The sequence below is a fragment of the Melospiza georgiana genome, chromosome 14 (genome assembly GCF_028018845.1).
Source record: "Melospiza georgiana isolate bMelGeo1 chromosome 14, bMelGeo1.pri, whole genome shotgun sequence".
Taxonomy (NCBI): Eukaryota; Metazoa; Chordata; class Aves; order Passeriformes; family Passerellidae; genus Melospiza; species Melospiza georgiana.
This window is the reverse complement of record NC_080443.1, coordinates 13,802,518-13,830,168: the sequence shown is the minus strand read 5'-3', so window position 1 is coordinate 13,830,168 and position 27,651 is coordinate 13,802,518. Positions and strand designations below refer to the sequence as shown.

Here is a 27,651-nt window from a genome sequence, read left to right as displayed (position 1 = left end):
GGCATTGGTGGGGTCAGGAGAGGAGGGAAAGGGAATGAGAGGGTTGCTGGGCCATGAAGATGCTCTGCTCTCCCCTCCTCTCCTGGGCCAGGCACCAGCCCCCAGCTGTGGTTACCATCCCCTCACTGGGGCAGGAGAAGGACCTGGCCCTGTGCCAGCCTGGGTGCCCAGCAGCAGAGCCCCAGCACAACCCCTCCAGCCTGAGCCCAGCAGCTGGTGATGCCACTGCTCATCCAGACCCCACATCCGTGTCCCAACCACCCTGGACCCTAAAACAGAGGCTCTGGTCCCATGCAGCCCGTGTCCCTGAGCCCCACCACAGCAGAGGGAATGACTTGAAGGACATAATTTTGAATGTGAATACAGGCAGAGGCAGGGAAGGGACTTCCCCAGGGTGATGCAGGCCCAGAACTCACTCCAGCTCCCAGGGCTGGACCATTCAACAAGCCTAGTGTCCCTGCAGGATCCCAGCCACACAACCAGGGGCATTTGGATTCTGACACCCAAGGGTCTTGTATAACTAACAGCAAAATTCAGAAGTAGTTAAAATGCCTCTTTATTAATATACAAACCTAGCAACATTTAAGCCAACCAAAATATGAAATGAAATCAAGCATGATATAAATACAGCATACATGACAACATGGCCTCAGTGGAGAGCAGCAAACTCACCCTGACTTGTGCGCTTGGGAACGACTGTCCACGTCCTCTGCCACGGGGTCTGGCAATCAGAGCAGCTCTGTCCCTCCTGAACCCCTCCAAATCCAAACTCAGCAGAGGTGAGACCACTGTTCCACTTGAAGGAAGAGGACCTGGCATGAGCCTTCTCTGACCCCACACTGCAAAGGGATTCAAGAGCCTCCCTGTGCTGCTGGAGACAACCTGCTGGTACCTGCTTGCCACAGCCCTGCGAGGGCAGAAATGGCCATAGTGGATGGGCAACCATGCTGCTGACATTGCTCCTTGTCTGTCCCACCTTAGCTACATCCATTGCACAGCACTCACAAACATAAGGCACTAGAAGAGTGTTTTCACAGGCTCAAACTTCAGTTGTTCTTCAAATTCCGGCAGCAGCATGCATCAGAAATCTTCCCAGCCCTTTTAAAATCTGGTCTCAGGAGACAAAAGCATGAAGGGGGGGTTGGATGAGTGTCCTGCTGCAAGCCTGACCAGGATATGCAGGAGAACCTGTCAAGAACTTCAGAGATATTAATCTGTCTCTGATTATACTGGAAGAAGTGAGATCTCTCCCACTACGGGAAAAGGAGGGAATTTTAGCATGGAAAAAACCTTAGAGGTGCCATGATGAAAGGCAACAGTACAGTTTTTCCTCCAAAGCACACAAAAAGGATCAGGTCCTAGCTGGGATTGCTGACAACTCCCAAGTATCTGCTCTGCTTGTAGCAGGTGTCAAGGATCTGTGTGGGAAGATTGACTGTTGCCAGTATTAACAAATCAGTAAATATTAATGTGAACACTTTCCTCATTATAACGCACTGCTCCTCTTTGTTGAGATTCCTCATTCCAAGCAGGTGGAACCTCTAACAGAACATCAGCCCAGTGTGCCACACCTGCAAAGCAGCTCTGCCTTATGCTGTAACCCAGAAGCCAGCCTGACATCAGTAATGCAGCCCAGCTTTGAGACAAATGGGAGATGAGAAGTCTCAGAGCCATCGCAGCAAACACGACAGGCGGTAGCAGATCCCCTCCCCTCCCGCTCCTCCTGACTCCTGCCTGCAAATGTCAGCTGGTACAGCAGGGAAGCTTCAGGCAGAGAATTCTGTTTCCTTTAATGCAACAGGACACCCATGGAGTACTCTACACCAGCCCAGGCTTCTTTAGAGAAAGAAGAAAACCCATTACACCACAAGGAAAAAGTGAATAAATCCATTTGGTGGGGGGGGGGACAAACAGGAAGGTGTCAGCCCAGCAGCTGGACAGGCACAAGGGCTCCCAGCTCCATAGAAATTCCAGTCTCATACTGCAATAGCAGCTTCCACCATCCTCCAGTGCTTGCTCACAATTACCATCTCTGGGTGCACAGCACACAGCTTTCCAGGAAGGAAATCAAATGGCAGGCACAGCAAGTGCCCAAACACCTCACCTAAGGCTTTAAGGCATTTATAAATATTCATTCTTTTTTCCTCTCTCAAATGCGAGGACTACTCATGCCAAGGGCTATAAGCATACTGCTACACCATAATACTTAAGGAAAGTTTAAAGTGCAAAGAAAATTTTCAAATGCTTTTTAGTGACAGCTTGAAGTCATCAGATGACACCAAACCCTGCCTTTCTTGAGTTTTGTTCCATGACTGCTTTTTTTTTCAACAGAAATTCAAACAATCAAGTAAGAAAAAGTTCACTTAAAACAGGAAAACATCCCAAAATAGGCAGAAATTATTCTGACCCAGTATTATAATAAACTTGTTTGGGAAGACAAACGTGAAGGTTGTGAACATTTTGCTCACCATTACCAGCAGCCAAAAGCTGTGTGTTAAATAAAAATGACTTCTGTCCTTGCAAGCAACTCCCCATTCCCCTGACACAGGAACTACCTCATTTTTACAGATCTCTTCCCAACATGTCACCATTCTGTTCAAATGTGCTGGAAGGATGAGGTTGGTGATGTCAGTGCTGTACCTTTACAGCTACAAGAATGTGTCAGGGAGACAAAAGTGCTCCAGGCAACCAAGTGCACACAGTCCCCACTTCTCCTGTGTGGAACCACTTCCTTTATCCCAATGAGGGGGACAAATGTGTGCTGGGAAACAAGTCCTAATGCTGTCCCAACTCTGCCTGGAGCCAGGGCTCTCACCTGCCCAGCATCAAGGCTGCAGAGGAAGATGGGAATCGAAGCTGAGCTGGGAATTGAAGCTGATCATCTCTCCAAGGCTGGGCTTAAGGAGCTGAATAATGAGCAAAGGATCAAACCTTCACTGCACCTCTCCTTCCACCTCAGCTCAGGCACTCCATCATGCCTCCACCAATTTTTATTTTGCCATGCCTCACTCTCTGATGGCAAAAGGACTAATGCCCTCAGCCACCTGAGGAGGAGACTAAAGAAGTCTTAAGGACAGTGGGAAAATCCTGGCACAGGGAAAGGGAGGGTTATATGAGGGGATTTATAGCAGCTACAAACCTGCCTGGAGTTCTGATGTTGGTATCAGCACCATACAAAAGTTGAATAAGTTAAATTGATGCAGAGACACAGATCTAGGGCCAACCTGGCTCCAATGACAAAACATCAGGTAGAAGAAGAGAAGAACCTTGTGCATGAGAAATTCTACAGCAGCAGAGTTTGGAGGTGTTACAGGAAAAGTAACATGATCAATGGCAACTCAAATGCAACAGCAGAAAGGAGGAATTCAAGCTTACACCAAGATGTGGAGATGCAGTGGAAGTTTGACACAACCTCCTTTCTTTGCTACAAAATAAGAAACTGTTCAGCAAGTCCTATCAAATATAGATACTGGAGAAAACAAACAGAAACTAAATCTGGCAAAGACAGATGTGAAAATGACTGTAACACATCCTCCTGAAACAGAAAACATAATTCTAGAAATAGACTATTAATTTAACCCTCAGATTGTTAAATATGAACCATATACTCCTGCTTTTCTAGTACCACTTTAACTCAAGCCTTGCATTACTCACTCAAGGTCTAACAAAACAGAATAACTTAGGAAGGGACACATCAAGGTTAAGACAATATAATATCTCTGTAAAAATAATTTAATGGAAGGAATTGCTATGTCTTCCCTAAGTTCCCCTGATGGCACTTGGGCAAGCCAGGCCTCCCTTGGATGCACATTTAGATGGATTCCCTGGCTACCTTCCCTGCAAAGATGCCTCTATGAAAGGAATCTACAGGGCTGCTCCCATTCTGGACAGCAAGACTCAGAGAACTGGTAACAACCCTGTGACTGATACACATGAGGTGCAGAGAGCAGACCTGCAGCTGCTGCTTCAGCACAGAATGAGGCCATTTGCCCTTCTACTGCCACAGAGAGAGATGCTATTTTTGTGTTTCTCAAACTAAGGTTCATAGTCTTACTGTGCAGAATGAGAACAAACCACCTTTTATAGGAAAAAGCATTTTAAGACAGTTTTAATGATGAGAATCAGAATGTAGAGTTTTACAGTCCCTGTTATTTACCATCTTAGATGTAAAGACTATGCTACAGCAGCTTCAAATATCTGATTTTTAATTTTCTAATTTGAAGCTATATTAAAGGTAGTAACTCTTCAACAGATTTAGTTGTTCTTTTTTTAGGCACTCTACTTTAATCATCAGATAAAGGGATTAGAGTCTTACATCACTGCTTAATACCTCAAGATGAAAACACAACACTAGTAGGATGTTCCTCCAACTTGGTATCACTATTTTAAAACGTGATCCAATTGTCCTCTTGACGGGTGTTCAAGTTGGTAAAGGCAAACTATTCTTCACATTGTAAGTTTAAAAATAGCTACACCAGAAATTAAATCGACTAAGCCTGAGCAGCAGTTAAAGACCTCTCAGGTTCTGATATAAAACAAGAAGAGAATTCATAGCAGGGAAGGTTGGAGTAGGCGTTAATGAGCTGTAAGACTGACAATTACCAAACCACCCAAGTCTCAAACAGCAAACACAGTGTTACACAAAGTGTTGCTATATCTACCATCATGGTGGAAAACTATTTCCACTCTCTATTTTTGGTATGGAAAAGTCAATAGATCTAGACATAAAATAAACCTTCCAGACATAAAATAAACCTTAGCAGACATAATGACAAAAGTAGCTCATAAAACACAATTTTACTGTCAGAACTGCTGGAGAAGAGATATCCGTGTATGAAAAGTTGCCTGAGGAACTAGCAGGCACCATTAAATTAGGGAAAAGGAAAAAATAATCACAGGAAGAATATAATGCAGCTGGAATGAGTGGTTGGTAAAGGACAGCATGCTCCTAGCTTTCCAGTTTGGTCTTAACTAATTCTAACTCTGCAGAGAACTGAACAGCTGAAGCTAAAATCCCTCTTCAGCAGTCTCAACACAAACTTCAGCCCACCTTGGCCCTATACTTCCCTTTCTCCTAATGGAGTATCATGCCTTACTCAGCTATAACAGATGGTCAATAGACCCTAAGCAGAAGGGCTACTCCACATCCTAAATATCACATACAAAACTCTTTCTTTGTTTGAATGCCTATTTCCATGGATAAGGAAGGTGAAGCAGTGTCCCATAAAACCAACAGACAAGGACCAAGGTCCTCCCTGGTACACACATCCAGCATGGGAACAGTGAGATCATGGTATCTCTCTAAGCAGAAAAGATATGCAACTAATTATAGAGTTTAAACTGCTATTAGATGCTTTATGAACCTTTCATTTAAGTGATTAATTCTAACATCCCAGGCACATTTCAGTTCAGAGAGCAATAATAGGGGAATTTGGCAGAAATGACAAGCAGGCGGAATCTCGCCTACAGCAGCTGCAGAGAGTACTCTGAGCTGCCAGATCTCAAAAAGCTGCCCCAGTGTGGTTACTCCTTTTCAGAAACTGGAGAACTGTGCATCTCAATTCAGAACTAGGTTTGAAATCCTGGAGGAAGCCACACATTTCAGTGGAACTCACCCCAGACAAAGGAAGGCATGCTCAGAGAAGTGATATCTACATTCAACCTACTATATACCATATGCTCAAATCCTAAATTCCCTTACAGTTTCCTGAACTGGCAGCCACAGACCCAACTGAAAGCACAGCTTAAAGCAACTAAAGCAGCAGAAAGCAAACTTAAAACAAGAACCAGGGGAGCTTTTGGGCTCATATTTTACACTACTGATGCTCACCATTTAACTGGAAAATAAAGTGTCCAGAAGTGGTTCTAGACCATAGCGAAAGTGTTCACATAGCTAACAGGGCAGACAACTTTGCAAGGCTGTGTTTGAAGTCCAAAACAGATGCTGAAGAAGAAAGACCATGAGAAGTATGTGGTATCTGAGGCAGGGAAAACATTTAACAGATCTTTTTCAAGTAAATGAAAATGAATCTTGGTTTTTGATTGTGCTCAAAATATGAAGAAGATGATGCAAATGTGCACAAGGCAATTCAGCATTGCCCCATTTCTTTACCATTTACCATCAGTGATTGAACTGGCACATTTTGACACCTGAAGAAGGGGTGAATTTCCAGCTGCACCATCTGGAGTATCTGTATGAGAAGCCAGATGCAAAGAGCAGTGCTGAGGAAAAGCACTTTATAATCCCACTGCCATGCTCCCTTCACTCCCTTATTCAACCCTTTCAGCTGAGGTACTACTGAGAGACAAAGAAGTGCAACAGATTTGAGGAGGAAAACAGAAGACAAATTCTTGAGTCCAGCAGGAGCCGCTGAGACCTTTTCTCACCAGCAACAGAAAACCCAGTGATTCTCACACCACAGGTGAGACAAATGCTGTGTCTTTTCCTACAATTTCAAAATAACCACAGGCAGCTAAAACTACAAGATAATATCCCCTCCTGCTGCTCAAGTTCTCCAAACCAACATAAGTTCTCCATGAACCTTGCCAGATGAGTTTGACCAAGTCACATAAACAAAGTGAAAGACAATCCCCAAAGAGACTGTATATTGTGCAGCTTAAACAGAAGCAGCATTTCAACACTGCTATTTAACATTAAACACTAACATCTATCCTTGTTAGAAATCTGTATTCTTGCTAATAAAAAAGAAAAAACAACATTCCTTTATAGAAGTGAAATGCACATTTTGATCTTTGACTATATTTATAGAAGGCCATTTACTTTCAGTGACCCCACACAAAAAAATTCAATCCCACCAACGATGCACTTACCAACACTACTGTCATCTCAATACTCTGATGTTAAATCTACTCCCTGCTAGGGAAAAAACAAAGTGGTGGACAAAGGAGGGCAGTGACAGGCTGGGCAACACCAAAACCTGTCTCTAGGCTCTAGGCTGTGCTCACACAATGCTTTGTCTCATGCCAGTGAGGTAGCTGATCGTTCTATTGCCGTGTGCATCAACACACCAACCCCTCTAACACGTGGTATGTGGAGAGCAGGGTGAGGTCAGCCATCACCTGAACCACAGGCAGCAAAGACCTGCTGTCCCATGCCTTATGCTGGAGAGGAGAGAGGAAGGGTGCAGTCTTCAGGGATTCACCCCAACCCTTCCCATCACCAGAAGGCCAGGGCCTTTGGTGGGGTTCACTCCTACACAGGCATCTCTGCATGTTCAGCACTGTGCTTCATCCACTGGGGCATGGGGGAGCCTGGCAAGGGTTGAAGGAGGGAGACAGACAGGGTTGGGAAAGCTTGAAAATGAAAGTTTTAAAATATACAAAATGTAACACACTGGAAAAAGTTTAAAAGTTGCAAGACAAGAAAGGAAAAGAAAGAAATATACGAGGTGAGGAGAAAGGGCTGGAAGATGGTGGGAGAAGACTCCAGCTTGGGACAAGGGGCAGGTCTAGTCTACACAGCACTACTCCCTCTGGTAGCCACTCAGTTCCACGTCATCCTTGCGGCGCCGCTGCGCGAAGAGGGAGCTGAAGGGGTAGAGCTTGGCCTTGGCCTGGAAGCGCTGCCCGGCAATGTCGATCTCGAACTCGCCCTGGTTGATGAAGTCAGTGGTCACCACCAGCTCCTCTCCCGTCTGCTCGTCGAAGTGGTGCACGAAGCCCAGGCACACGTGGCGCTCCAGGGTGTAGCTGTAGGCACTGCTGGTGGTCTTGCCCACGTAGCGGCCGTTGCGGAAAATGGGCTCCCCCCACCAGGGCCAGAGGTCCATATCCGTGTCATGGTCCTCGAGAATGAACATGGTAAAGCGCTTGTACACCCCGTTCTGCTTCTGTTCCAGCAGCACTTCCTGGCCAAGAAACTCCATTCCCTGTGGGGAAAAGGGAGCATCAGCTGATGTGAGGGACACGAAGTGTGGCAGCTGCTCAGCTGCAGCAGAATAGGTTGCCGACAAGGGCAATTTATGCCCTATCAAAATGGGCTGCCTCCATACACAAGAAGCCCAGCTCAGATAGCTTTTCTGTCATGTTTGTTGCTCCAGATGTTAAAACACACAGAAATGTTTGTGTAGCTGGTCTTTAGAAAAAAAATAATTCTAATTTTCACTCTAGCGAAAACCATGTCTCCATTCCAGTTTTTGCCATTTTTCTTGTTCCAGAAGACTACCCTTCTTTTTAAACATTTGGAAACTATCACTAATATGAAATTTATGTCCTTAGTCATTATATTCTTTTCTTGCATCAATACAAGCATTTGTTTTGGCTCATGCAAAGATGGAAGAAAGAAAACAAGACGGTGATAGCAACAGCACCTGCTACCACAAAAGCGTGATATAGCTCTACACTGTTCTACAAACTCCCCTCTTTTATTAAAAATAGAGAACACCTATTATTGGTGCCTAGTCTCATATTTAACATCATTAAATGACACCAGGTGCACAGGCTGGCTTTTGCCTCATCAGATTAGGAAAACAGTTTAGAGAAGCAAGAATTTGAGCATCTGTAAGGTACAGAGCACCTCTGCCACACTGGGCACTGCACACATAAGCAGCATCAGGCAGAGGTCACTGGGAATGCTGCCTAGGTAGGAGGAAAACAGAGCATTTTTGTATTTCTAGCAGCCTGCTGAAGTACAAGAATACGTTACAGCTACTGCACACAGCTCCATAAAGACACATCCATCTGCTTGGCTGGCAGCCTTTCAGTCCAGTTCTGCTCTCCCACCAAACTCTGTGCAGAAGGTGGTGTACCTTATCCAGCTTGACCTGGAACTCGCGCCCACACTCCATAGGAGTAGTAAAAGCATCCAGATCCTGGCCCCAGAAGGCAAAGAACTTCTCGATGCGCAGGCTGCGGAGCGCGTAGTAACCGGCGTTCCGGATGCCGTACTTCTGCCCCATGTTCATCACCTCATTGTACACGTGCAGGGCGTACTGCAAGGGAAGGGTGAAACACACACTGGCACCAGGAGAGAGCAGCAGCATCTGGCACCACCGGGAATGCCACTGTCCCCTGCCACTGAAGCACGAGAGCTCTGCTCCACTGCAATGCAATTTTAAGCGGAAAAACTCCCCCTGGTGCCTGCAGGCAGCTTTCCTGTGGTGCAAATCAGACATTTCATCACCTGGAGTCAACTTGGAAAATGTTTCCGATTTATGCATGCAAGCAATTGCTTTAATTAGCTCAGGCTGCAGTGCACTCTTACCTCTATGGGGATATAAAGCACGAAGCCAGGTTCTCCTGTGTGAGTGATACTCATGACACGGATGCCATTAGCATAGCCCACGCTCATCTCCTGCAGAATCAGAGGGGGTGAAATCATCCAAACTGGAACACAGCACACAGATCCAGAAGGAGCACAATGCATAACACATGCACACTGCCCAGACCTCTCTCCCCTTTGCCACCTGCACATACTTGCAACAAATTTAAATTTCCAATTCAAATAGTGATGTCACATTATCCAAACTTGTTAGTCATTTCTTGACACTTGGCAACAAGCCCTGGAACTAGGTCAGGACACAGGTTGTATTCTAGATACAAGACAGAGGTTGAATAGCAACTATCTGCTCAGCCTTTAAACAGGCTGATAGGAGACAGTGATGTCAGAGTCCCCAATCCCAGCTGCCCCTCTGACAGCTTCATAATTGATTATATGAAACACGTCAAGATATCAAATGGTGACAAGTCTACAGCGAGAGGAATACTGAAAACAAATGCATATTCACCTATATATTTAGAAAACACAATCCAAAGACAAGTGAGCCTAGAGAGTTCTTTACCAACCTAGCTCAGTAACTGCAGTAAACCTTCCTGTATATCTTAATTCTCCTCCAATTATCCAAAACATTTTTCCTGTCCTTCCATCCATGCTTTGAAAAACCTAGCAGAGTGAGAACAAAAGAAGTCACTCACCTTGCAAAAAAGAGAGGGGAAGTGTTCTGCAGTCATTGGGGCATAGGACAACTCTGACAATACATCCACAGCACGGGGGCCAATCAGATTGAGAGCTAAAGAGGGGAACCAAACAGCATTAGGATGAGACTGGAGAAGTCTTGTCCAGTGTCTAACATGCTGCTCCAATTCTGAAGTCTTATTGAACCAACAGGTGTGTTTACATTTAAGAACAGAGGAGAAAGTCATTAAACTTTCTGCTGACAGTCCACAGTAAAAGAATGCTGTCTTCTAGCTCATGGTTTGCCAGAAAAGAGTCTCTGAACTGCTGTTTTCATCTAAATGTTCGGAAAGGAGACTAAATCGCAACTACAGGCACTTTAAACAATTAACTGGCATGCAGCAGGAGACACCATTTGTGATTTTGAGCTGTCTGAGGAGGTCTGCTTTTAGTGATTTCTTACCTGTGTACTTCCAGGTCACATCCTCTAGGACCAGGTTGCTGTCATCAGGCAGGTGGTTCTTCAGCCAGGCCCAGCAATGAACTTGTTGGTCAGTAGGGGAAATCATGAAGAAGCTGGAACAGACAAATCAAACCCAAGAAACAATGAAAGAACAACCACAAAGTGAATCAGCTCATTCTTCATTCATCAACTACTCGAGCCATTCAGCAGTTTCCAAGCTAACAGAAGATCAAAACAAGCTGGTTTGTGAAAACCACAGCTCAAGTCTCTGGATCAATGCCATTACATCTGTCATGAAAAGAAATCCCCCACTTCAAGCATTACCAGTGGTCTGGCGACAAGAAGTGACTACATGTGGAACACAGGGAATTCTGCAGGAAGTTGACAGACTATCTCAAAGGTCACAACTGATTTGAAAAAGGGACTTGCAGCTTTTCACCACCAGTGATTCTATTTACTCTGACAGTCAGAGTAGAGATGGTTCACACAGCAATTTCTTGTTTTAGCAGAAGTCTTTTCACACACAATGGTGGTTATTATTAACAGTTTCCAAAAACAGAACACCACTTGATATGGGAAAATGAGCTGCTTGTGTGTGCGTCTGATACAAACTGTGTGTTAAAGTACATCAACATCTGTAGAAATCAGTAGGCAAAGACAGAAGCTACTGGTATCACAGAGAGGACAATACTTTCAAGCAATACATGAATGCAGACAGAAGTGGAAGAGAAAGAAAAGCTGTTTCTTATTGAAAGAGAAGCAACAAAATGCTTTCACACCAATACAGTGAAAACACACATAGAAAACCATCCAGAAAAATAAATCCAACACTCAGCTGGGACATGGCTATGAAGTTCTTAAAAGCAAGAAAGCTTTCATTGGATGCCCAAGAGAGCCCAAACTGGTGAGTCTAAGGGTAAAATCCTGTGATCATGTCAGCTTGCATGAGAGAGCACAAAAGAATGATAAAAGACTGCAGAACTGAGACTTAGAGTGCATATACTGCAATGAAAATTGAAATAATCAAAAAGCAGTATTTTCAATGCACAATTCTAGTAAGGACTTTGGTCAGGAGTTAGTATGCACTTTAAATGGTTACCTAACTTAAACTCCAGTGACTGCTAAAAACAATTTGTATCTCAATTAAGAAATTAAACTTCTAAAGGCCTAACATTTGAGGAAATCTATTTTCATCTGTAATCCTGGAAAAAGGCTTATTTTCCCCAATGTTTTTAAGTTCAGAAGCTCCCTTTCACTTGAGTTACTGAATTAGGAATACTAGTGGAGAAGTGAGACTTTTTAGTTCAGGGTGGTGATGAAACTTCATGAAGAAGCCCTTAAAGGCTCAAACACCTGAAGGGTGATGGCTAAAGATGCTGTCTGCACACCCACCTGCGCTTGCTGAGCCGGGCTATGCTGCAGTCATTCTCATACCCTCCTTTCTCATTAAGCATTCCTGTATGCACAACATGCCCAACTGGCACATCCAGGTCATTTGAGAAGAGATACTGCAGATTCTCCAGGGCCTGGTCTCCGGTGGACTACATGAATCAAAAGGAAGAGAAAGTCAGACAAGCTGCCTGAGCAAAACAAATCCACTGGGGCAGCTTAAGATCGCATCAACATCCTGGCCTAAATTATTTCAATTTGTGATGATGGTGACACTGACGTCTCGAGCGTAACAGGACACAACAGTGCCACAGTGCCGGAGGTCAAATTCTATGTATAGACTAAGCTGATATTTCTATAAACTGGGCCCTTGACAGACAAAACCCAAACTGTGCTAAATACTGTGGTACCACCTGAATTTAGCCATACAGTGTGACTTCCTCTATCTATCCTCAATAGGACACAGAGTTTTTTGCAAAAGCAGGCAATAATAAACTAAAGGTCACCTCTACCAGGTGGTCCCTTCCTAGGTACTTACACTTATTTCAAACTTGGTAAAAGATGACATGTCAATAACACAAACTGCTTCCTTACAGCACTTGACTTCAGCACCCACAATATCAAACCAGTCTGGCTTGTAAAAGGTTTTGCTGTGATCCAAATCCAGCAGATCTAACACAAAGAAAAATCAAAGGAAAAATTGTTCAACTGGATGAATTAAGACCTTACAGAGACCAACTGAGAAGAACTAGGCAGAGGAAAATATGATCTCACCGCTCCCAGGTGGGACAAAATACTTGACTCTCTCAAATCCATGCTTCTCCATCCACCTGGCTCCCTGTGCGTCCAGGCGGTCGTACAGCGGCGACGTGCGCAGCTGCCGGCCAGTCTGGAAGTCCCAGCGGGGAACCTTCAGATCATACATGAGGGCTGCAATGGTCATAAAGATCCTTTATTAGGCAAAGTGATTATCTTTATCCAAACTCTTCTTCCAGATTATCAGTACTTATTAATATCTGAACCATTAATAAACTCCCTCAAAACAGCTCCAACCTTCCTTTTCCTGGTTTTGAAAATCCACAAATCCGTTTTGATCCATTTATAGCTCTTCAAAATCAGAGTAACAATATTTGCACAGAACACTTATATTTATAGATACTTATGGTCTCATGACAGTTCTGCAAGAATAACAAAAACTCTATTTTTCATGAAGTCATGCTGACTAGCATTAATTATGCAGGATTCTTCCCTGGCAGTGCATTATATCAGATATTTTGACAATGCTAATGCTGGGGTAGAGAGTGCATAGTTACAAGGACCATGTCATTTGCCTTCTTAAATAATGGCAATTCAGCCTTTTGCAATCATTGAAGCTTTTCCAAATAGCTTCTCTGTCTGTTCAGCTATTATAGAATATTTTTATTTAGAAAACAAGTTACCCTAGAACATTAAGCATCCTCCTCAATTATCAGTGAAGAGTAATAACTTAATATTTATAAAGTAGTATTCAAGCATTCTTAAGATTCTACCTAGGTCAAAAACTGCTTAAAACTGAAGATAAGCCAACTAACTCTTACTGAACACTTCCATAATTTCTGTCTCATAGCTAACAATTTAATGAATTTATTGACAATATCTCAAATTGGTACTCCTGAAAGAGAAAGTATTGGGAAGACTAGATTAGCATGGGAATGTAACACTTCAAAAAGGGAATGCACTGTTCACTCTGTAAAAACCACAGGGATACTGTGGCTATCAGAACTGAGGTTTGTATTGGAAAGCGACTGCAGAATAATGCCCAGAGTATAAAGTGATTTTTTTCTGGGAAGAAGGTCAAAGCAGCATAAAGTTTTTATTCCCCAGATATAGCAGGGCTAAGAGGTTTACTCAGCTTCTCTGCTTTCACCCGAGCATATGTTTTTAGTTTAGACTTGGTATTCAAGTAATTGTTCCTGTTATGCAACTTGTGGAGCACTTCATGCTTCTATTTCGAACTTGAAAAGAAGTCATCCACAATATTCAGACAATATGACAGATATTCAAACAACAGGAGGAAACAAAGCATGGCTTCAGACAAGAAAAATGGCATCTCTAATCTATTCTGCAAGGTATTTATCACAAACTTTGACGGGAGAAAGCACTATGTCTACGAAGACTTCTGAATTATACAAGATAACTGGGTCACCCAGCCATAAGTTGGAAGTGAAGGTATTGCCACACAGTAATGATGTGCAAAGAATAACAATCTTTGAGACAGTGTAACATTCCCAGTTAAGACCTTGGCATTGCTTTTTTAGGCTGAAATCCTACAGAGATACATACAAATTTCCCTATATCAGAGGCAAAGCACAGAAATAGCAGAGAGCAAGGTACCAACAGCATTTTTTTAGAAAAGTTAATAAGAATGCTTGTACAAAAAAACCCCTCATCATTTCCTCTCTCCTGGGAAGAGGCTGCATTGCCACGAAGGAGGTCAGGAAGAAAGAAAATGTTTCTCAGAGTGCTAGCAGAGGAGAGACAGTGTAGCAAAGGGCAAAAACTTGGACAGCCTGGCCAGAGCTAAACACAGAGACCTCACTTACGCATGACTTCCATCACACGGTGGCGGAGGAAAGTGCGACTGCTCTGAAGGGTTCCAAAACGTTTCAGATCCAAGGGCCAGACATTTTCCGACGGATACCCATTTACTATCCACTCTGCCAGGTACCTGATGGAAGAAATAAAGACAGACTGAGATATCAGCCAATGTCTTAAGGGAAAAGTGTAGCTCTGAAGTCAGAAGGAAAGCAGCTTGGACTTGAGAATTTCTTACAATAGAGAGAGAGAAGACATGTAACATGGTATTCTAAATACTAGCAGAATCTGGAGAGTTCCCCTTTGTAAAATGCACCCAACCAGATTTCTAAATTACTAATTGCCCATTAGGATGAAGCATACAGGGCAGCAAGAAGTTCAGGACATGTGCTAAATTAAGCCAGAGCCTTGACAGCTAACCTGGCTGACACTGTGTCAAGTGCTTGGGTTCTGATACAAAAAAAGGTGCAAATTCATTTCAGATGGAGTTTAGTGTTTCTGCTTTCTTACTTCTCATTGCCTGGTGTAGGCTCAGCCACAAACTACCACTGACAGCATTCATTTAGCACAAGGGGCCAGCCAAGTTATGTTTAGCTACACTTCCAGCAGTGAAGGAGGAAGGCATTCTCCAGAGCTAATGGACACAGGCAACTCAGAATTTAGCAGAGCAAAAGGTTCTGTTCACAGCCAGCAGACAACAAAACAAAGGGGTTTGGAACTGATCATGAAAAGTTACATTAGCAAGCTAAACTGTTTATTTTGGGGCTGTAGCAACAAATGAACAAATAGTGCTTTTACCTCCAGAAATGACTTTGATTCTTAAGAGAACCTCACTGAAAAGATTCTCTGTATTTCATGTGACAACAAAAAAATAATTATGAGTTGTTTCTCTGGTGAGTTAAACTATTAGACAATAGACAAACTAGTGAAGACAAATGTAGATACTAACACCAGCATGAAAAACAAGAAGTTTTTGAGGAAGGCTGTGTGGCAGAAGGAATGCTCAGTCACCAAAATTAAATGGCAGTCAGAGGGAGAAATGATCATTCAGCAACTTTGCTGCTGAGATCACATTTAAATGCCTGTCTAAGAATCTGCATTTACACAGGAACTGGATTTTCTTGAGAAATTATTACACCCCTAGCTTACTGTAGGGGACAGTCTGAAACTACTGTCAGCACTGGCATCACATACATGGTGTTTCATAAGCAACAGATTCACACTGCTTTCAGAGGAATTAACTGCTGTATCAATTTGATCGATCTAAAGACTTCAATCAAATGATAAAGGGGATCATGAAGCATAGGAGATGAGGGAATATATGCTTTGCTAAGCTTTTAGCTTTACCATCTCTTAGTGGTAGTTTTTAAAAAAAACCATACCAGTTATAGAATCATAGAATCACAGAATAACCTGAGTTGGAATGGATGCACACGTATCACTGAGTCCAACTCCTGGCCCTGGACAGGATAACCCCAAGAATTACACCAGGTGCCTGAGACTATTGTCCAAATGCTTCTTCAACTCTGGCAGGCTTGATGTGGTGACCACTTGCCTGTTTCAGTATCCAATCACCCTCTGGGTGAAGAACCTTTTCCTAATATCCAACCTAAACCTCCTCTGACATAGCTTTAATGAAGCTTACTTGATCCCCAGCTGCTCAGTGAGATGTGATGCCAGAGGAGAGATGTGCAGGACAGGAGGAGAATCCAACCCAGGTTTTAAAGACACACTGGAGAACATGATCAGAAAACAGCAACTGCTCCTCTCCTCCACTCAGGTCAGAAATGAAAGAGGAGCCTTTGTCAGAGGAGATGACAAATACCAACCAGAACATTCTACATAGGAGGATCATCTGTGCAGTGTCTTGGCTAAAGCCTTACTTACACACACAACAGAGATAGACCACTTACTTGCCTGCTCCCCCACCATAGGAGATGCCAGCTGAGTTCATGCCAGCCAGAACGAAGTAGCCTCGCGCAGTGGGCGACTCCCCCATGATGCATCTCATGTCTGGGGTGAAGGACTCTGGGCAATTCACCAACTGCATGATCTGCAGAGCCTCCAAACCTGGCATCCTGCGCAGGAGGGCACTCAGAAGTGGCCCTAGGAACCAAGAAAAAGAGAAAAATAGTCTGCTTCAGGTGGAAACTGCTTCCATGTTTTGATAGTCACAGGAGAAATGGCTTATTTGCTGGAATTACACTACTCAAAATAGATCACACAGCCTACAATAAAAGCAGTCATATTGATCCAGACCAAGAGCCCAGTATTATTTTCAACAGTCCAAGAGCACTGTTCAGTTTTGTTTGGGAAACAGGAGCAGACATCAAATAGATACATAGTGAGGAGTACAAACAGGCAAATGTATAGGAGCCTTGTCACATGCACTCTGCAAACCTCCACCTATCATCAGCTCAGAGGATTTCCTAAAAATTTAGTATCTTTTTCTGTATTTAGAAACCCATAAATTGGTCTCTCTTTTAAGTACTAGACCAGTCTTTCCCAGTCTCATGAAAAAATCCAACAGACACAGACAAGGAGTCCCATGTGTTAAAGTCTGTTGTATGAGGAGTCACTGCCTTTTATTTTAAAGCTCACACTCAATTTCTTTTTATGCCTCCTACCATTAGAAGAGATAGTGGTCAGGAATCCCTCTTCCAGCCTGTCTGTCCCACTCCAGATTCTATAGACCTCTCTTTATTTCCCTTCTGCCATCTCCTTTCCCCAGCCCACTCAGTCACTCCATTCCTGGAAACTATTCCAAGCTTTGATAAGTCTCTTGCTGCTCTTCCACCAGACCTTCTCCAGACCTATGATACTCTCTGGAAACAGGGAGCCTAGAACATGAACTAGCATCTGGCAAAACAAGGATTTAGTGTTGCATAATGAACAGTGTTTTCTGCTCCTTTCCCAGTAATTCCTAACTTGTCTTTTGCTTTAACCACTGCTGCACTGATGTCTTCACAGAACTAACAGAACTAATACAACCCCTCAAGGTGTGTTCAAAGCCCATCATGTCACATGGTGAAAACAAGACCATCCCCACACACACCCATGCATTTGTGTCACTTCACATTTATCCTCGTTGGATTTCCTCATTGCTTCACTGCCCAGTCACGCTGGAAAAGTCCTTCAGCAACTCTTCACAGTCTGACATTTGAGAGCATTAATAAATGGGTAAGGTATCTACTTGGCTTTTGTTGCCCAAAAGTTACCTCTGCTTAGTACTCCAGATAAAAGCCCTCAAGATTCAGCCCTAAGAACACTCCTGAGCTTTATGCACAAGCAGTAAAATAATCAGATTTCACATCACCTAAGAAGCTACAAACAGAACTGACCCGTTCTCTCTCTTCCCTCTCTCAAGCATTAGGATTCCAGAATGAGAGCCTGGTGTTACAAGCTATTTTTCTGTGTTACAAGCTATTTTTCTATTGATAAAAAGAGAGATCAGTGCTAGATTTGTTCTCGTATCTGGACCCATTTAAGCAACTCCATGGACTATTTTAAAATCAAAAGGTGTTCCAACGACAAAGATCAAAGTAGTAATACAAGAGCTCAAACCCCAGGAACTGTGGCCCTAGAAAAGGATCAAATACTGCCTGAGTTAGCTCTGACTCTGCTCAACTGTTCAGCACATTTGAACGGATAAAAGGGCAAAGCTGGAACATAGCATGCAGATGCTTCAGAAGCTTGGGCAATCTGGGGGCGCCAGCAAGCAGTGCCTTTTCATTTTATCCAAATGAAAACCAAAAATGAAGTGGGTGCAGAGTTTGAGCAACTCATTACTGAAGCTAATATCTTCAAGCAAGTCTTTAGGGATCTAAAGGGCATCTAGGGATCTAAAAACCTTTAGCATATGCCAGCACAAAACAGCACCCCATCCTGGCTTCACCCCCTGGAGTTAAAACTTTTACAGTATCAGTATGGTGTCTCTCAGAAATCAAAGTAAAATTATTCAATTTAACTTGAAGCACAGCTGGAAGAACATATTATGACTGCAGAAAGAAATCAGTGAAATTCCATCCATGCCTAGGGTCACAGAGGCATGTGTATTCACAAGGGATGCAGAGAGCTCTGATAGAAGGGAAAGCTGGATTCCTGAGTACAAGGCAAATTTGAAGATGAGAGGGCACATACCAACTTACCAGGTATCAAAGAGACAGGAGTGGCTGGGGAAGAAAGGGACTCACAGATCATGCTATGCTCTTTCCTAGAGAAAGAGCCCTCCATGTAAAAATACATGCAGAATATAAACTCGGAATCAAATAAAATGAGAAAGACAGAAGAGTTGGAATATAATAAACCACTGTCAATGGTGGGACAAAGTCTGGGAAGCCACAATACCAACTTCTGTCCACAAAGCAACTGCCACTGATAGAAATGCACTTGTCAGTCCCTGATGGAGAGCTGCAGAAATAAAATACCACAGCTGTGTGGCAGGTCAACAGTGTTGATCTACTGTGTCACAAGAGGAGCAGCATGTGGCACTGACAGTCAACAAGTGAAATGGCAGAGCAGTGCTGGGAAGCTGATGTAGTACCTTGCTGCTCTAGAGGAAGGTAACACATGCTGAAGATTAGAAGGTGTTTTTAAACATTACACATATATCAAAGAATCACAGAATCCTGGAATGGTTTAGGTTGGAAGAGACTTTAAAGCTTATCTCATTCTAACCCTGGCATGGTGGGGACACCTTCCACTAGACCAGGGTGCTCCAAGTCCCATCCAACCTGACCTTAAACACTGAGCAACTTGTGCCAGTGCCTCATCACTCTCACAGGGAAAAATTTCTTAATAATATCTAATTCTGCCCTCTGTCATTTGGAAGCCATTCCCCCTTGTTCTAGCACTCCCTGTCAAAAGTCCCTCTCCAGCTCTCCTGTAGGCTCCCTTCAGATACTGCAGCCCTTGGTAAATGGTTTTTCAGCAAATTACTGACAAATGAAGAGATGAGTGAACTTGAGAGCACATTCATCTTTCCCACAGATCAATGACAGCTGGCACTGCCACGAACTCTGCCTTCTGCTGAAGCACATGTTTCACTGCTGTGGGAACCTTTCTTCCCAACATACCAAAATGATCCCAGTCTTCCTGAAGGTTCTGGATCTCCAGCTGGTTCCGTCCCTCCGTGAAGAGAGGTTTGGGGTTTTTCTCAAAGCCTCCTGAGAGGATGCCACCCTGCCAGTTGCGTATGTAGATCCTGCCATCGGGGTCCACAACAGCTGCAGAGGGAAGGGAAGAGGTGAGAAGGGAATTGAGAGAAGGGATATCTGTCTCAGGCTGTTGTCCCAAACACCAATGATGGAGGGCTAGTGACACGCCAGGCCAAGCCATCAATCTCCCAACACGAGAAGGGACAGTCTCAGCTCCCCAGCCCCATGCTGTCACACCATTCTGGTTCTCATGGGACACCCCTGTGAGCCAGTTTAGATAAACCATTAGCTCCCACCACAGCCATGCAGGATTGTTAACTTCTGGACAGCACAGTAAACTGAATTAAACCTGAGGAGCCCCAGCAGGACAGTGTTCCCAGGAGTGAGAGGACACAAGAGGGATTCAGAATCCTTGTGGCACTGAGAAGCTATTATACTTGGCAGCTATTATACTGCCTTAGTTCCCCTGAAATTGCACCCCAGCCCTTCCACCAAGACATGTCCGGCCCTGCCCTTCTTTCTCTTCCTATTCTAAGAACAGCTAATTTGTATCAGATCCAGCTTACTGCAGGCCACCAGCACAAAGAAGGTGGGCAGCACTGGGGTGAGGACAAGCACCAATCAGGACTGGATTGCTCCTTCCACTGGTAGTGTGCCAACTTGAAGTATTTATGTTACTCCACCTGACATGCTCCACAGCAATTTTTGCCATGTTCAGAAAAGCTGAGAATACACATATGTGAATATATACATACATGTATCTATATATATCTACACACAGAGGTTTTAATTCATCAAATAAAAGTGAAGCACTTGGACTCCATCCAGAGATCTCAATTCCCTGGACAGTGTATACATTACTCACTAGAAGCCAAAAATCTTGCCAACAACTGAGAGTAAATAAGTAAAGCTTTCTACTTCTCAACCACAGTTTTCAAACACAAAGGCTTTTTTTAAAAAGATCAAAAAGCTAGAACATGGGGGAGGAGCAATTACCTCAAGTGTTTGGTTGCCCCTACAGCTCATAGACATGTAAATGCCATTGTAAAGCCTTAGCTTCAGTTGGAGGAAAGGAATAGATGGGCCATTTGGGGCCAGCAGCCTGCAAGGAAAACATAGTGCCAAGGCTAGCACACTCTCCAGCCCAGAAATGCAACAATCCAAGACTCAGGCACAACTACTACTCGAGCTAGAGTCAAGGTCATTCTCCTGCTAAGCTGATGAACTCTCAAAGTCATTTTCTGCAGGAAAAGCTTCCCCAAGAGTAAAGAAAGATATTCTTTCTACCACTGAAAAAGGATATTCAAAGCAATTCAGAGAGAAGGACCTCACAATCCCAAATGTGCTGAGGACCGATAGCCCGAGGTTGGCCTTTTTGTCACAAAATACAGGTCACCTTGGAAAGGCAGGTATAATTCACCAAGAAAAGTGAGAAGAGCTGAAGAATCCTTACTTGGTAAGCTGCTCGACAGAGGCTCCTGCAAAGGATGTGTCAGGAGGTAGAAGTGTTCACAGGCATGGACTGGGATATGCACTGGTTCCTCCCCAGAGTGGCCCAACTCATAGGCCCACTGAAATCAAAAAAGTGCAGGTCAGGATGGAAAAGGAAAAAAACAAAACAGCTTCAGGAAACAGCAGGACAGAAGCACCTCTCTGATTTTGCTTTCATAAAAGACCAAGATTTGGTTCAGACCCCGTGACATTAAAAGACACGATTTTTTCCTCTTTTATTAGAATTTGAACTGTTTTGGATAAAGACTAGAAAAGCGGGGCCCCAATTCAAAACTAAGAAGTACCAGTTTACAAAACAAAAGCAATATAAGATCTGTAGACCAAGTCAGTACTAGGTTCAGCACCTAGAAGCAGAATAGTCAGCATTTAGGTGCCTGAACTAAGACCCTTTATTAACAAGGGGGACAGCTGCTAGCTGAGAAACTGCAATTATCAGGTGCATTTTCTAGCAGAGAAGATATCACACTAAGGAGTAAAAACAAACAAATTTTTCATGAGGGAAGTGAGAAAGAAGAGTCTGTCTCCCTAACAGCCAAAGCGAAATTCTTCCTGTCAGAAGGGTGAACCTCCCAGCAGAGAGACCATGGACAGAGCTGTACCAACAAGCTGCAGGTACTGCTCAGCAGGTTAACACCCAGCCTCTGGTGCACTGCAAATAGTAAGCATTGCTTTTCCTCCTTATCCTGCTGGGATAAGCTGATGAGCAACATGATTTGATCTACTCTAGCAAACCAAGCCAAAGCACAAGCCATTAAAAATCCCAAAAGGAAAACAAACAAACAAAAAAAGAACCAGAGGGAAGTGCACGTATTCTTAAGCAACAGAAACAAGAAAGAAAAGATTTAAATAATTCAACCTGGCCAGCACAGTTGACGAAGAACTCGCATTGAATCCTTCCTCTGTCAGTCTCGACTCCGGTCACTCGGCCCCTCTGGATTGTGACATGACTGACACTCGTCCGCTCGTGGATCTGGACACCTGCAGTGGATTACAAAGCCAGCATGCCATGAACTTTCTTTCTAATGTGTCAGACTGCTAGCTTTAAACCCTTACACTCAACCAAAATGCTTGTTTTCTCTTGGAGACAAAATTGCTATTCTTGACTCAGTAATTCTTAAGCAAAACCCTATTATTTGTAAAACATCAAATGTACAATTTGTACAGGCTGAGACTGTGAAGAGCTACAGTTTATCTTCCCATGTGACAATCTGGGTGATAAACAGATCCCCAGTATCAACAACAGAAAAAAAAAAAGTTCCAGCTATGGACTTCTTTCTATTACAATTCCTTTATACAATAAATTTGTAGTTTCAGATGGCATGACTGGTTCTCTTATGGGAAATAAGTAATTTTGTGGGGAAAAAAATCAATAAGCAGTATGCAATCAACCTGGACTGAAAGAAACTGAGAGGTATCTTCCTAAGCAGCTTCTTCTGATCTGATGGACTTTCATCCTTAATGATCTTTATTTCCTGTTACCTTATTTAACCTTTCCCCCAACTTTTAAACCACACACTGGTCAAACAGCATTTATTAATACACTTCCAAACCTATTTCCAAAGCACATGTGCTCAATTAAATACTCTACAAGGCTCAGCCACTCTTTTTCATTTGTAGGTAATTAACTGTTTTGATGTGTAATTATGAGTCAATTCTAGGAAGGAAAGAGTGCATGCTTTTTCAGAGAAATATGTAACCACTAAGGACAACAAACAGGTGTAAATATGTAACCACTGTGGACATCAAAGAGGTGCTTGAACTATCCCAGGAAACCTGTAAACATTCAGCACATAAAATCAGCCTGCTTTTTCAGAAATAAACAGGTTTAAAGAATCCAAGCTTCACAGAAATAAGAGAATTTTGGTCTTCAGGGCTCAGTTAGAATATCAAAAGAGATGCAAACATAGCTATCATGCAGGAGAGCACTCTGTAGATAAAAAAAGCTCCTACCATTCCGTGAGGCAGCAGTTGCCAGAGCCAGACTCACGTTGGCAGATGACACGAGTGCATCTTCTGGCACATACATGGCCCCCACAAGGTCATGGATGTTGATCAGTGGGTGGAGCTGTGCCACTTTCTTTGGGCTGATAATTTCACATGGTATTCCCATTACACTGCCACAGAACACAAGAAACACGATGTCATTTGCCCTGCAGGAGAGCTGGTGCACACAGAAGCTGAGTTGGATTTCCTGCTCATACGTACTTCAGCGATGAAGCAATGCGCTTCAGAGAGATCAGTCGGTCCTGAGTCTGAGCCAGGGAAATAGAGCCTGTCTTCATGTACCCTATGACAATGACCAAAGTCAAGTCAGATTTGGACAGGATCTTCAATTCCTTTCCATCTCAGACTCACTGCTTTAATATAATTGCAGACTTGTTGCTTCCACTACTCAGGAGCCTGGAAATCTCACATCCTCAAACAACTTTAAACACTTATGAGCTAGTAATTAAAAAGTGCATGAGGAAACTTTTTTAAAAAAGCAGTGTAATTTTTAATTGTGTTCTCTTTCTACTTCATATACTCCATATTCTTTTATACTGTTTATAAAAACCCCCTGAATTTCACACATGGTAGCTATTAAAAGAGAGAGAAGTTGAAAGTGATCTAATGACTACTCAGAAGAATAAAACTTCATCAACTAAAAGCAGATATAATATCACTCCAACACCTGCACTAAATTAGTATTCATCTTAATTGCAGGCATAGTTATGAACCTCTATTGAGGTATTCATTTGTCTGACATACATGACAAGTTCTTATCAGAAGAAAACTTCTAGTGATCAAGTTCTTCCTATCAGGTACATGCCCAAACATTTTGGAGGGAGAAGGAGAATCTAAACATAATCTTTTTTGTTATTTTCAGGGCTAGACTGCAGTAAGAGACACAGCTTTGCCTATTAACAGTGCTCCTGTTAACCACATTTTCTTTTTGAGAAGTGAATCAGTGCACAGAACAAGCCAACTTGCTGCAGTCACTGCAATATATTTTCCATGTCCTTGTGAAAATTCCTTGTCTGCTCAAGTTACAGACAAAGTGCAAACTGTCACAATTTGCAGGTAGTCTGCCTTCAGTTTGCCCATCTGATATTCTTCTCCCCATTCTGATTACACTGGTGACATCACTTTGCATCTGATTAGGTCCATATGTATTGTCTTTGAACAGGACTTTCAAGCCTTAAGACACTGTAAAACCACAGACAGTGTTGTTTTATGGCTTATTCACAGATATTTCAGTGTCAGTACTTCAGTTTCCCAAAGATTACTCCATTCTGGCACTTTCAGTACCTGTCTGCACTCCTGTCTCCTGTTCCAGCTGCTGGTAGAGCTTGTTTGAATAGTGTGCCATCTTCAGCTCTATGGACATGGGCCTGGCTGTGCTCACAATGCCAGCACAGAATCGAGTGGTGCCAGCAGCCAACCTGCAGGAGAAGGTGCAGAGAAGGGCCATGATCGTACAGCTGCCAGGTACACACTCCACACCAGGCTGCTCCAGCAGCTCCACTGGCAGCACAAACCACACAGCAACTTCTCCCCCAAACACATCAGAACTACACTAAGCTGGACGATGCAGGGCTGACACAAGCTCTAGAATTATATTCCTTTCACTCACTTTTGAAAACACATTGCATTCCAAGACAATTTCTCTTTAACAAATCCTAAAAACTGACATTTTTCAAAAACAGCACTTTTTGTAAAACAAAAAAAAAATCTTACACTTCACTTGAGCTGCCTGATTCTTTCCTTCTCCAAAGTAGGATTTCCATCAAATAAAAATTAACTTGGTTTTGAGTCCTGCATCTTTGAAGATTACAGTATGAGCAAGTCCCTCTCACTCCATAACAACTGCCATAGACAGACACATGTTTCTTGTCCCTTAACCACTAAGCAATTTGGTGAAGAGCTGCTCTAGAGACAGAAACCTACACAACTCCATGCAGCACGGACAGGGGAAGACAAGGCAATTAGATTTAAGCATTTCCTTTGCAGCCTGCTTCCACAACAATTACAGGTTATCTTTGCTGCTGCTGAAGCCATCCTGCATTTCTGCATTTGACACAACTGCTTTCAGCCTAGCACATCTATATTCTCTTAGTAATTCAACCTAAGATTCAGTTGGGTAAGGAATTTTTGCTACACCTCTACTCAGTGACAACCCAAAGAGCTGAAGCACAGTCTGGCCATGCTGTGCTCCTCATAGGAGATTTCTGCTACTGCAATATTCCTCCTTCTCCTTGAGCATGCACAGACTGAGCCTACACAGCAGCTTAATTCACTGCAGATCTTTAATGGGCTGTTCAAACCCTGCTCCAAGCTAGCAAAAAAGACATTCCCCTGCAAACACAGCCCAGCACCCCATCAGAATGACCCCATTCACAAGGTCTCAGATAAGAATACCCAATTTCTTTTCTTTGCAGCTAGAAAGAACCTGCTGCTTCCCAGCCACAGAGACTCCAGAAACTACAGCTAATTATTCCTGAAGGCAGTATCAGGTGGGAAGCTCTAAAGCAGATGATAAATATACAGTCCAGCACTTACTTAGGGCATTAGAAGCTGCTACCATAAACACCTCTTCAAACCCTAAAGTCTCAGTGGTGTCTCGTGCCCAGGATCCTCAAACTGCTTCATTAAAACACCACGAATGACCCTCAGAAATGGACATCTAAAACAACAGGGGAAATGCTGGGATGCACAGCTTTCAACAGGAACTCTGAGCTCTGCTACAGAGAGCTGACCAAACTCACTGAGGGCACTTCTGCTCAGCCAAACCAAAACAGCCTTGGCTGTTTTACAGAGAGCCACTAAATCCTCCAACAAAGTGGATAATCTGAGCATTTAACCAGCTTACAAGGCTATGATTTAGTGATGCCTGCTTATAACCTCTTGCAATCTCTGGAGCTTTGCTGGCTGTGTAATGCTTTAGACACACACAGCATCCTGCTCTGAGAGGTCAGCAGGGGCTGAGAAGTAACGTGGATTTTTAGTTCTTTTAAAATGGTCCATCATCTTTGTCAGCTGCATTGCTTTACATGGTCACCTGTGATAACAGCAGAGCAGCTACATATCTCCCAAAGGAACTGTGATGCATGGAAAACCCACACCAGAGCAGAGTTCTCCTGATGGGAACTGCAGCACATGCAGGATGCTCCCTGGAGCCCACTACTGATCACACCCCATTGTGTCACCCCCATGCTGCTCCGGGCACTGTGGGGAGTGCAGGATTGAAGTAGAGGGGAAAAAAAGGTGGTGTTTTAATGCCAGCTTTCTGTTTCTCACTACCTGAATCTATTGTAACTGTCATTAAATAAAGCCATTATTTTAGATTAATTCTCCCTAGGATAAGTTTTGCCCATGGCAGTACAATATCCATATCTTTAACCTGATCCACAAGTTCTCTTGGTTTAATTTCTCTCTGTCATGCAGAGGGAAATGGCATTGCTGCAGGGGAGTTTGCCATGAGCCATGGCCACCCCACTACAATCCCACAAGGGATACTCTTCACCTTGCACAGCAGCCCTGTGCTTGGGAAGGGGCAGTAAGTGTTGTTATTAACTTTCTGCATAACCTTATTTCCCCCAGGGAAAAGGTGAAGAGATAGAAATAACACATTACAGGAGATATTGTTCTGCATAGAAATTTTGCTTTGTTGGGTTTTTAACCAGAAATCCTTACCTGCCCTGCTCAAGTAAGACTATATCCTTAAAGCCCATCTTGGAAAGGTGATAGGCCACAGAGGTGCCCATGATTCCACCACCACAGATGACAACCTGTGCCTGTGCTGGCAGGGAAAGCGGGTGAGGCTCTGCTGTGGTGGAGGCGCTGCGCTGGGAGCCGGTCATCCTCCTCCATTTCGGGTGAGCCGCCCGCCACTGGATATCGGACAGCAATCGGAGAAACATCCCGGCTGCTCTCTCTCCCTTCTGCTAAAGCACCACCTAGATGTGCTCAGATGTTACCTCAGCACCACTCCTTCTAGGAAGGAAAAGATGAGACTCACATTACCACTTATGACACACAGGGCTGGCAGCAGCACACATCACGTGGTGTGCCGGGTATAAGTGGACATGAGAAAGCTGATGAGCAAACAAACAGGAGGGCACTTACTCCTGAAACAACAATCTTGCCGTCAAGATTTAAACTTAGACCACGAAATAGGAACAGAGCATTACCCCTTTGGTTTTGACACAGTGCAACTTGACAATGAGCAAAAAAGCAAACGAAAGGTGGAAAAGCTCTCACATCAGTGACACGGAAGGCTGAAACAGCCATCAGGCACAGATCATGCTCTGGAATGCTTCGGAAAGCCAGAAGTCATTAGGGCACAAATAAGCTTGATTATTAACGCTGCCAGGCCTTTACCTGAAGAAGGAAACGAAGTCTGTGGTCAGAGTAACTGGCACAGGGCACTGGAGAGGCCCCTCCGGGAACAGCTTTACCACAAGCTTTACCCCAGGGCCTTGCTGCGGCAGCTCCCCCAGCAGCAGCAGCACCGGAGGTTCCCCCGCCCGCAGACTCCGCTCCGTGCCGGCAGCCTGAGGGACGGGGGTGTCAGGGCGCGGGGTGTCAGGGAGCCCCGGGCCTGGGGGCCCCCGCTTCGGCCTGCTCGCCCCCGCGCTGCGGGGCGGCCGGGAGGGAGTGAGGGC

The 27,651-nt window shown here is 43.8% G+C and overlaps 1 protein-coding gene across 2 annotated transcripts; it reads right to left on the bottom strand.

Annotated features, from left to right (window-relative positions):
- Window positions 1-540: 540 nt before the first annotated feature.
- On the bottom strand, window positions 541-27,550 carry PDPR (pyruvate dehydrogenase phosphatase regulatory subunit). Of its 2 annotated transcripts, none has more exons than XM_058033876.1 (18): window positions 27,368-27,550; window positions 26,681-26,980; window positions 24,296-24,429; window positions 23,213-23,294; window positions 22,958-23,121; window positions 21,864-21,985; window positions 20,949-21,066; window positions 19,415-19,564; window positions 16,253-16,445; window positions 14,348-14,472; window positions 12,540-12,695; window positions 12,304-12,437; window positions 11,769-11,917; window positions 10,377-10,489; window positions 9,934-10,028; window positions 9,224-9,313; window positions 8,769-8,951; window positions 541-7,889 (listed from the first exon to the last, which is right to left on the bottom strand). In XM_058033876.1, the coding sequence occupies exons 2-18, from the start codon at window positions 26,905-26,907 to the stop codon at window positions 7,485-7,487; spliced, it is 2,640 nt and encodes an 879-aa protein (XP_057889859.1). In that variant the 5' UTR covers window positions 26,908-26,980; window positions 27,368-27,550; the 3' UTR covers window positions 541-7,484. The 2 variants fall into 2 exon arrangements, with proteins under 2 accessions (XP_057889859.1, XP_057889860.1); XM_058033877.1 differs by having other exon boundaries at window positions 26,681-26,977.
- Window positions 27,551-27,651: the final 101 nt, after the last annotated feature.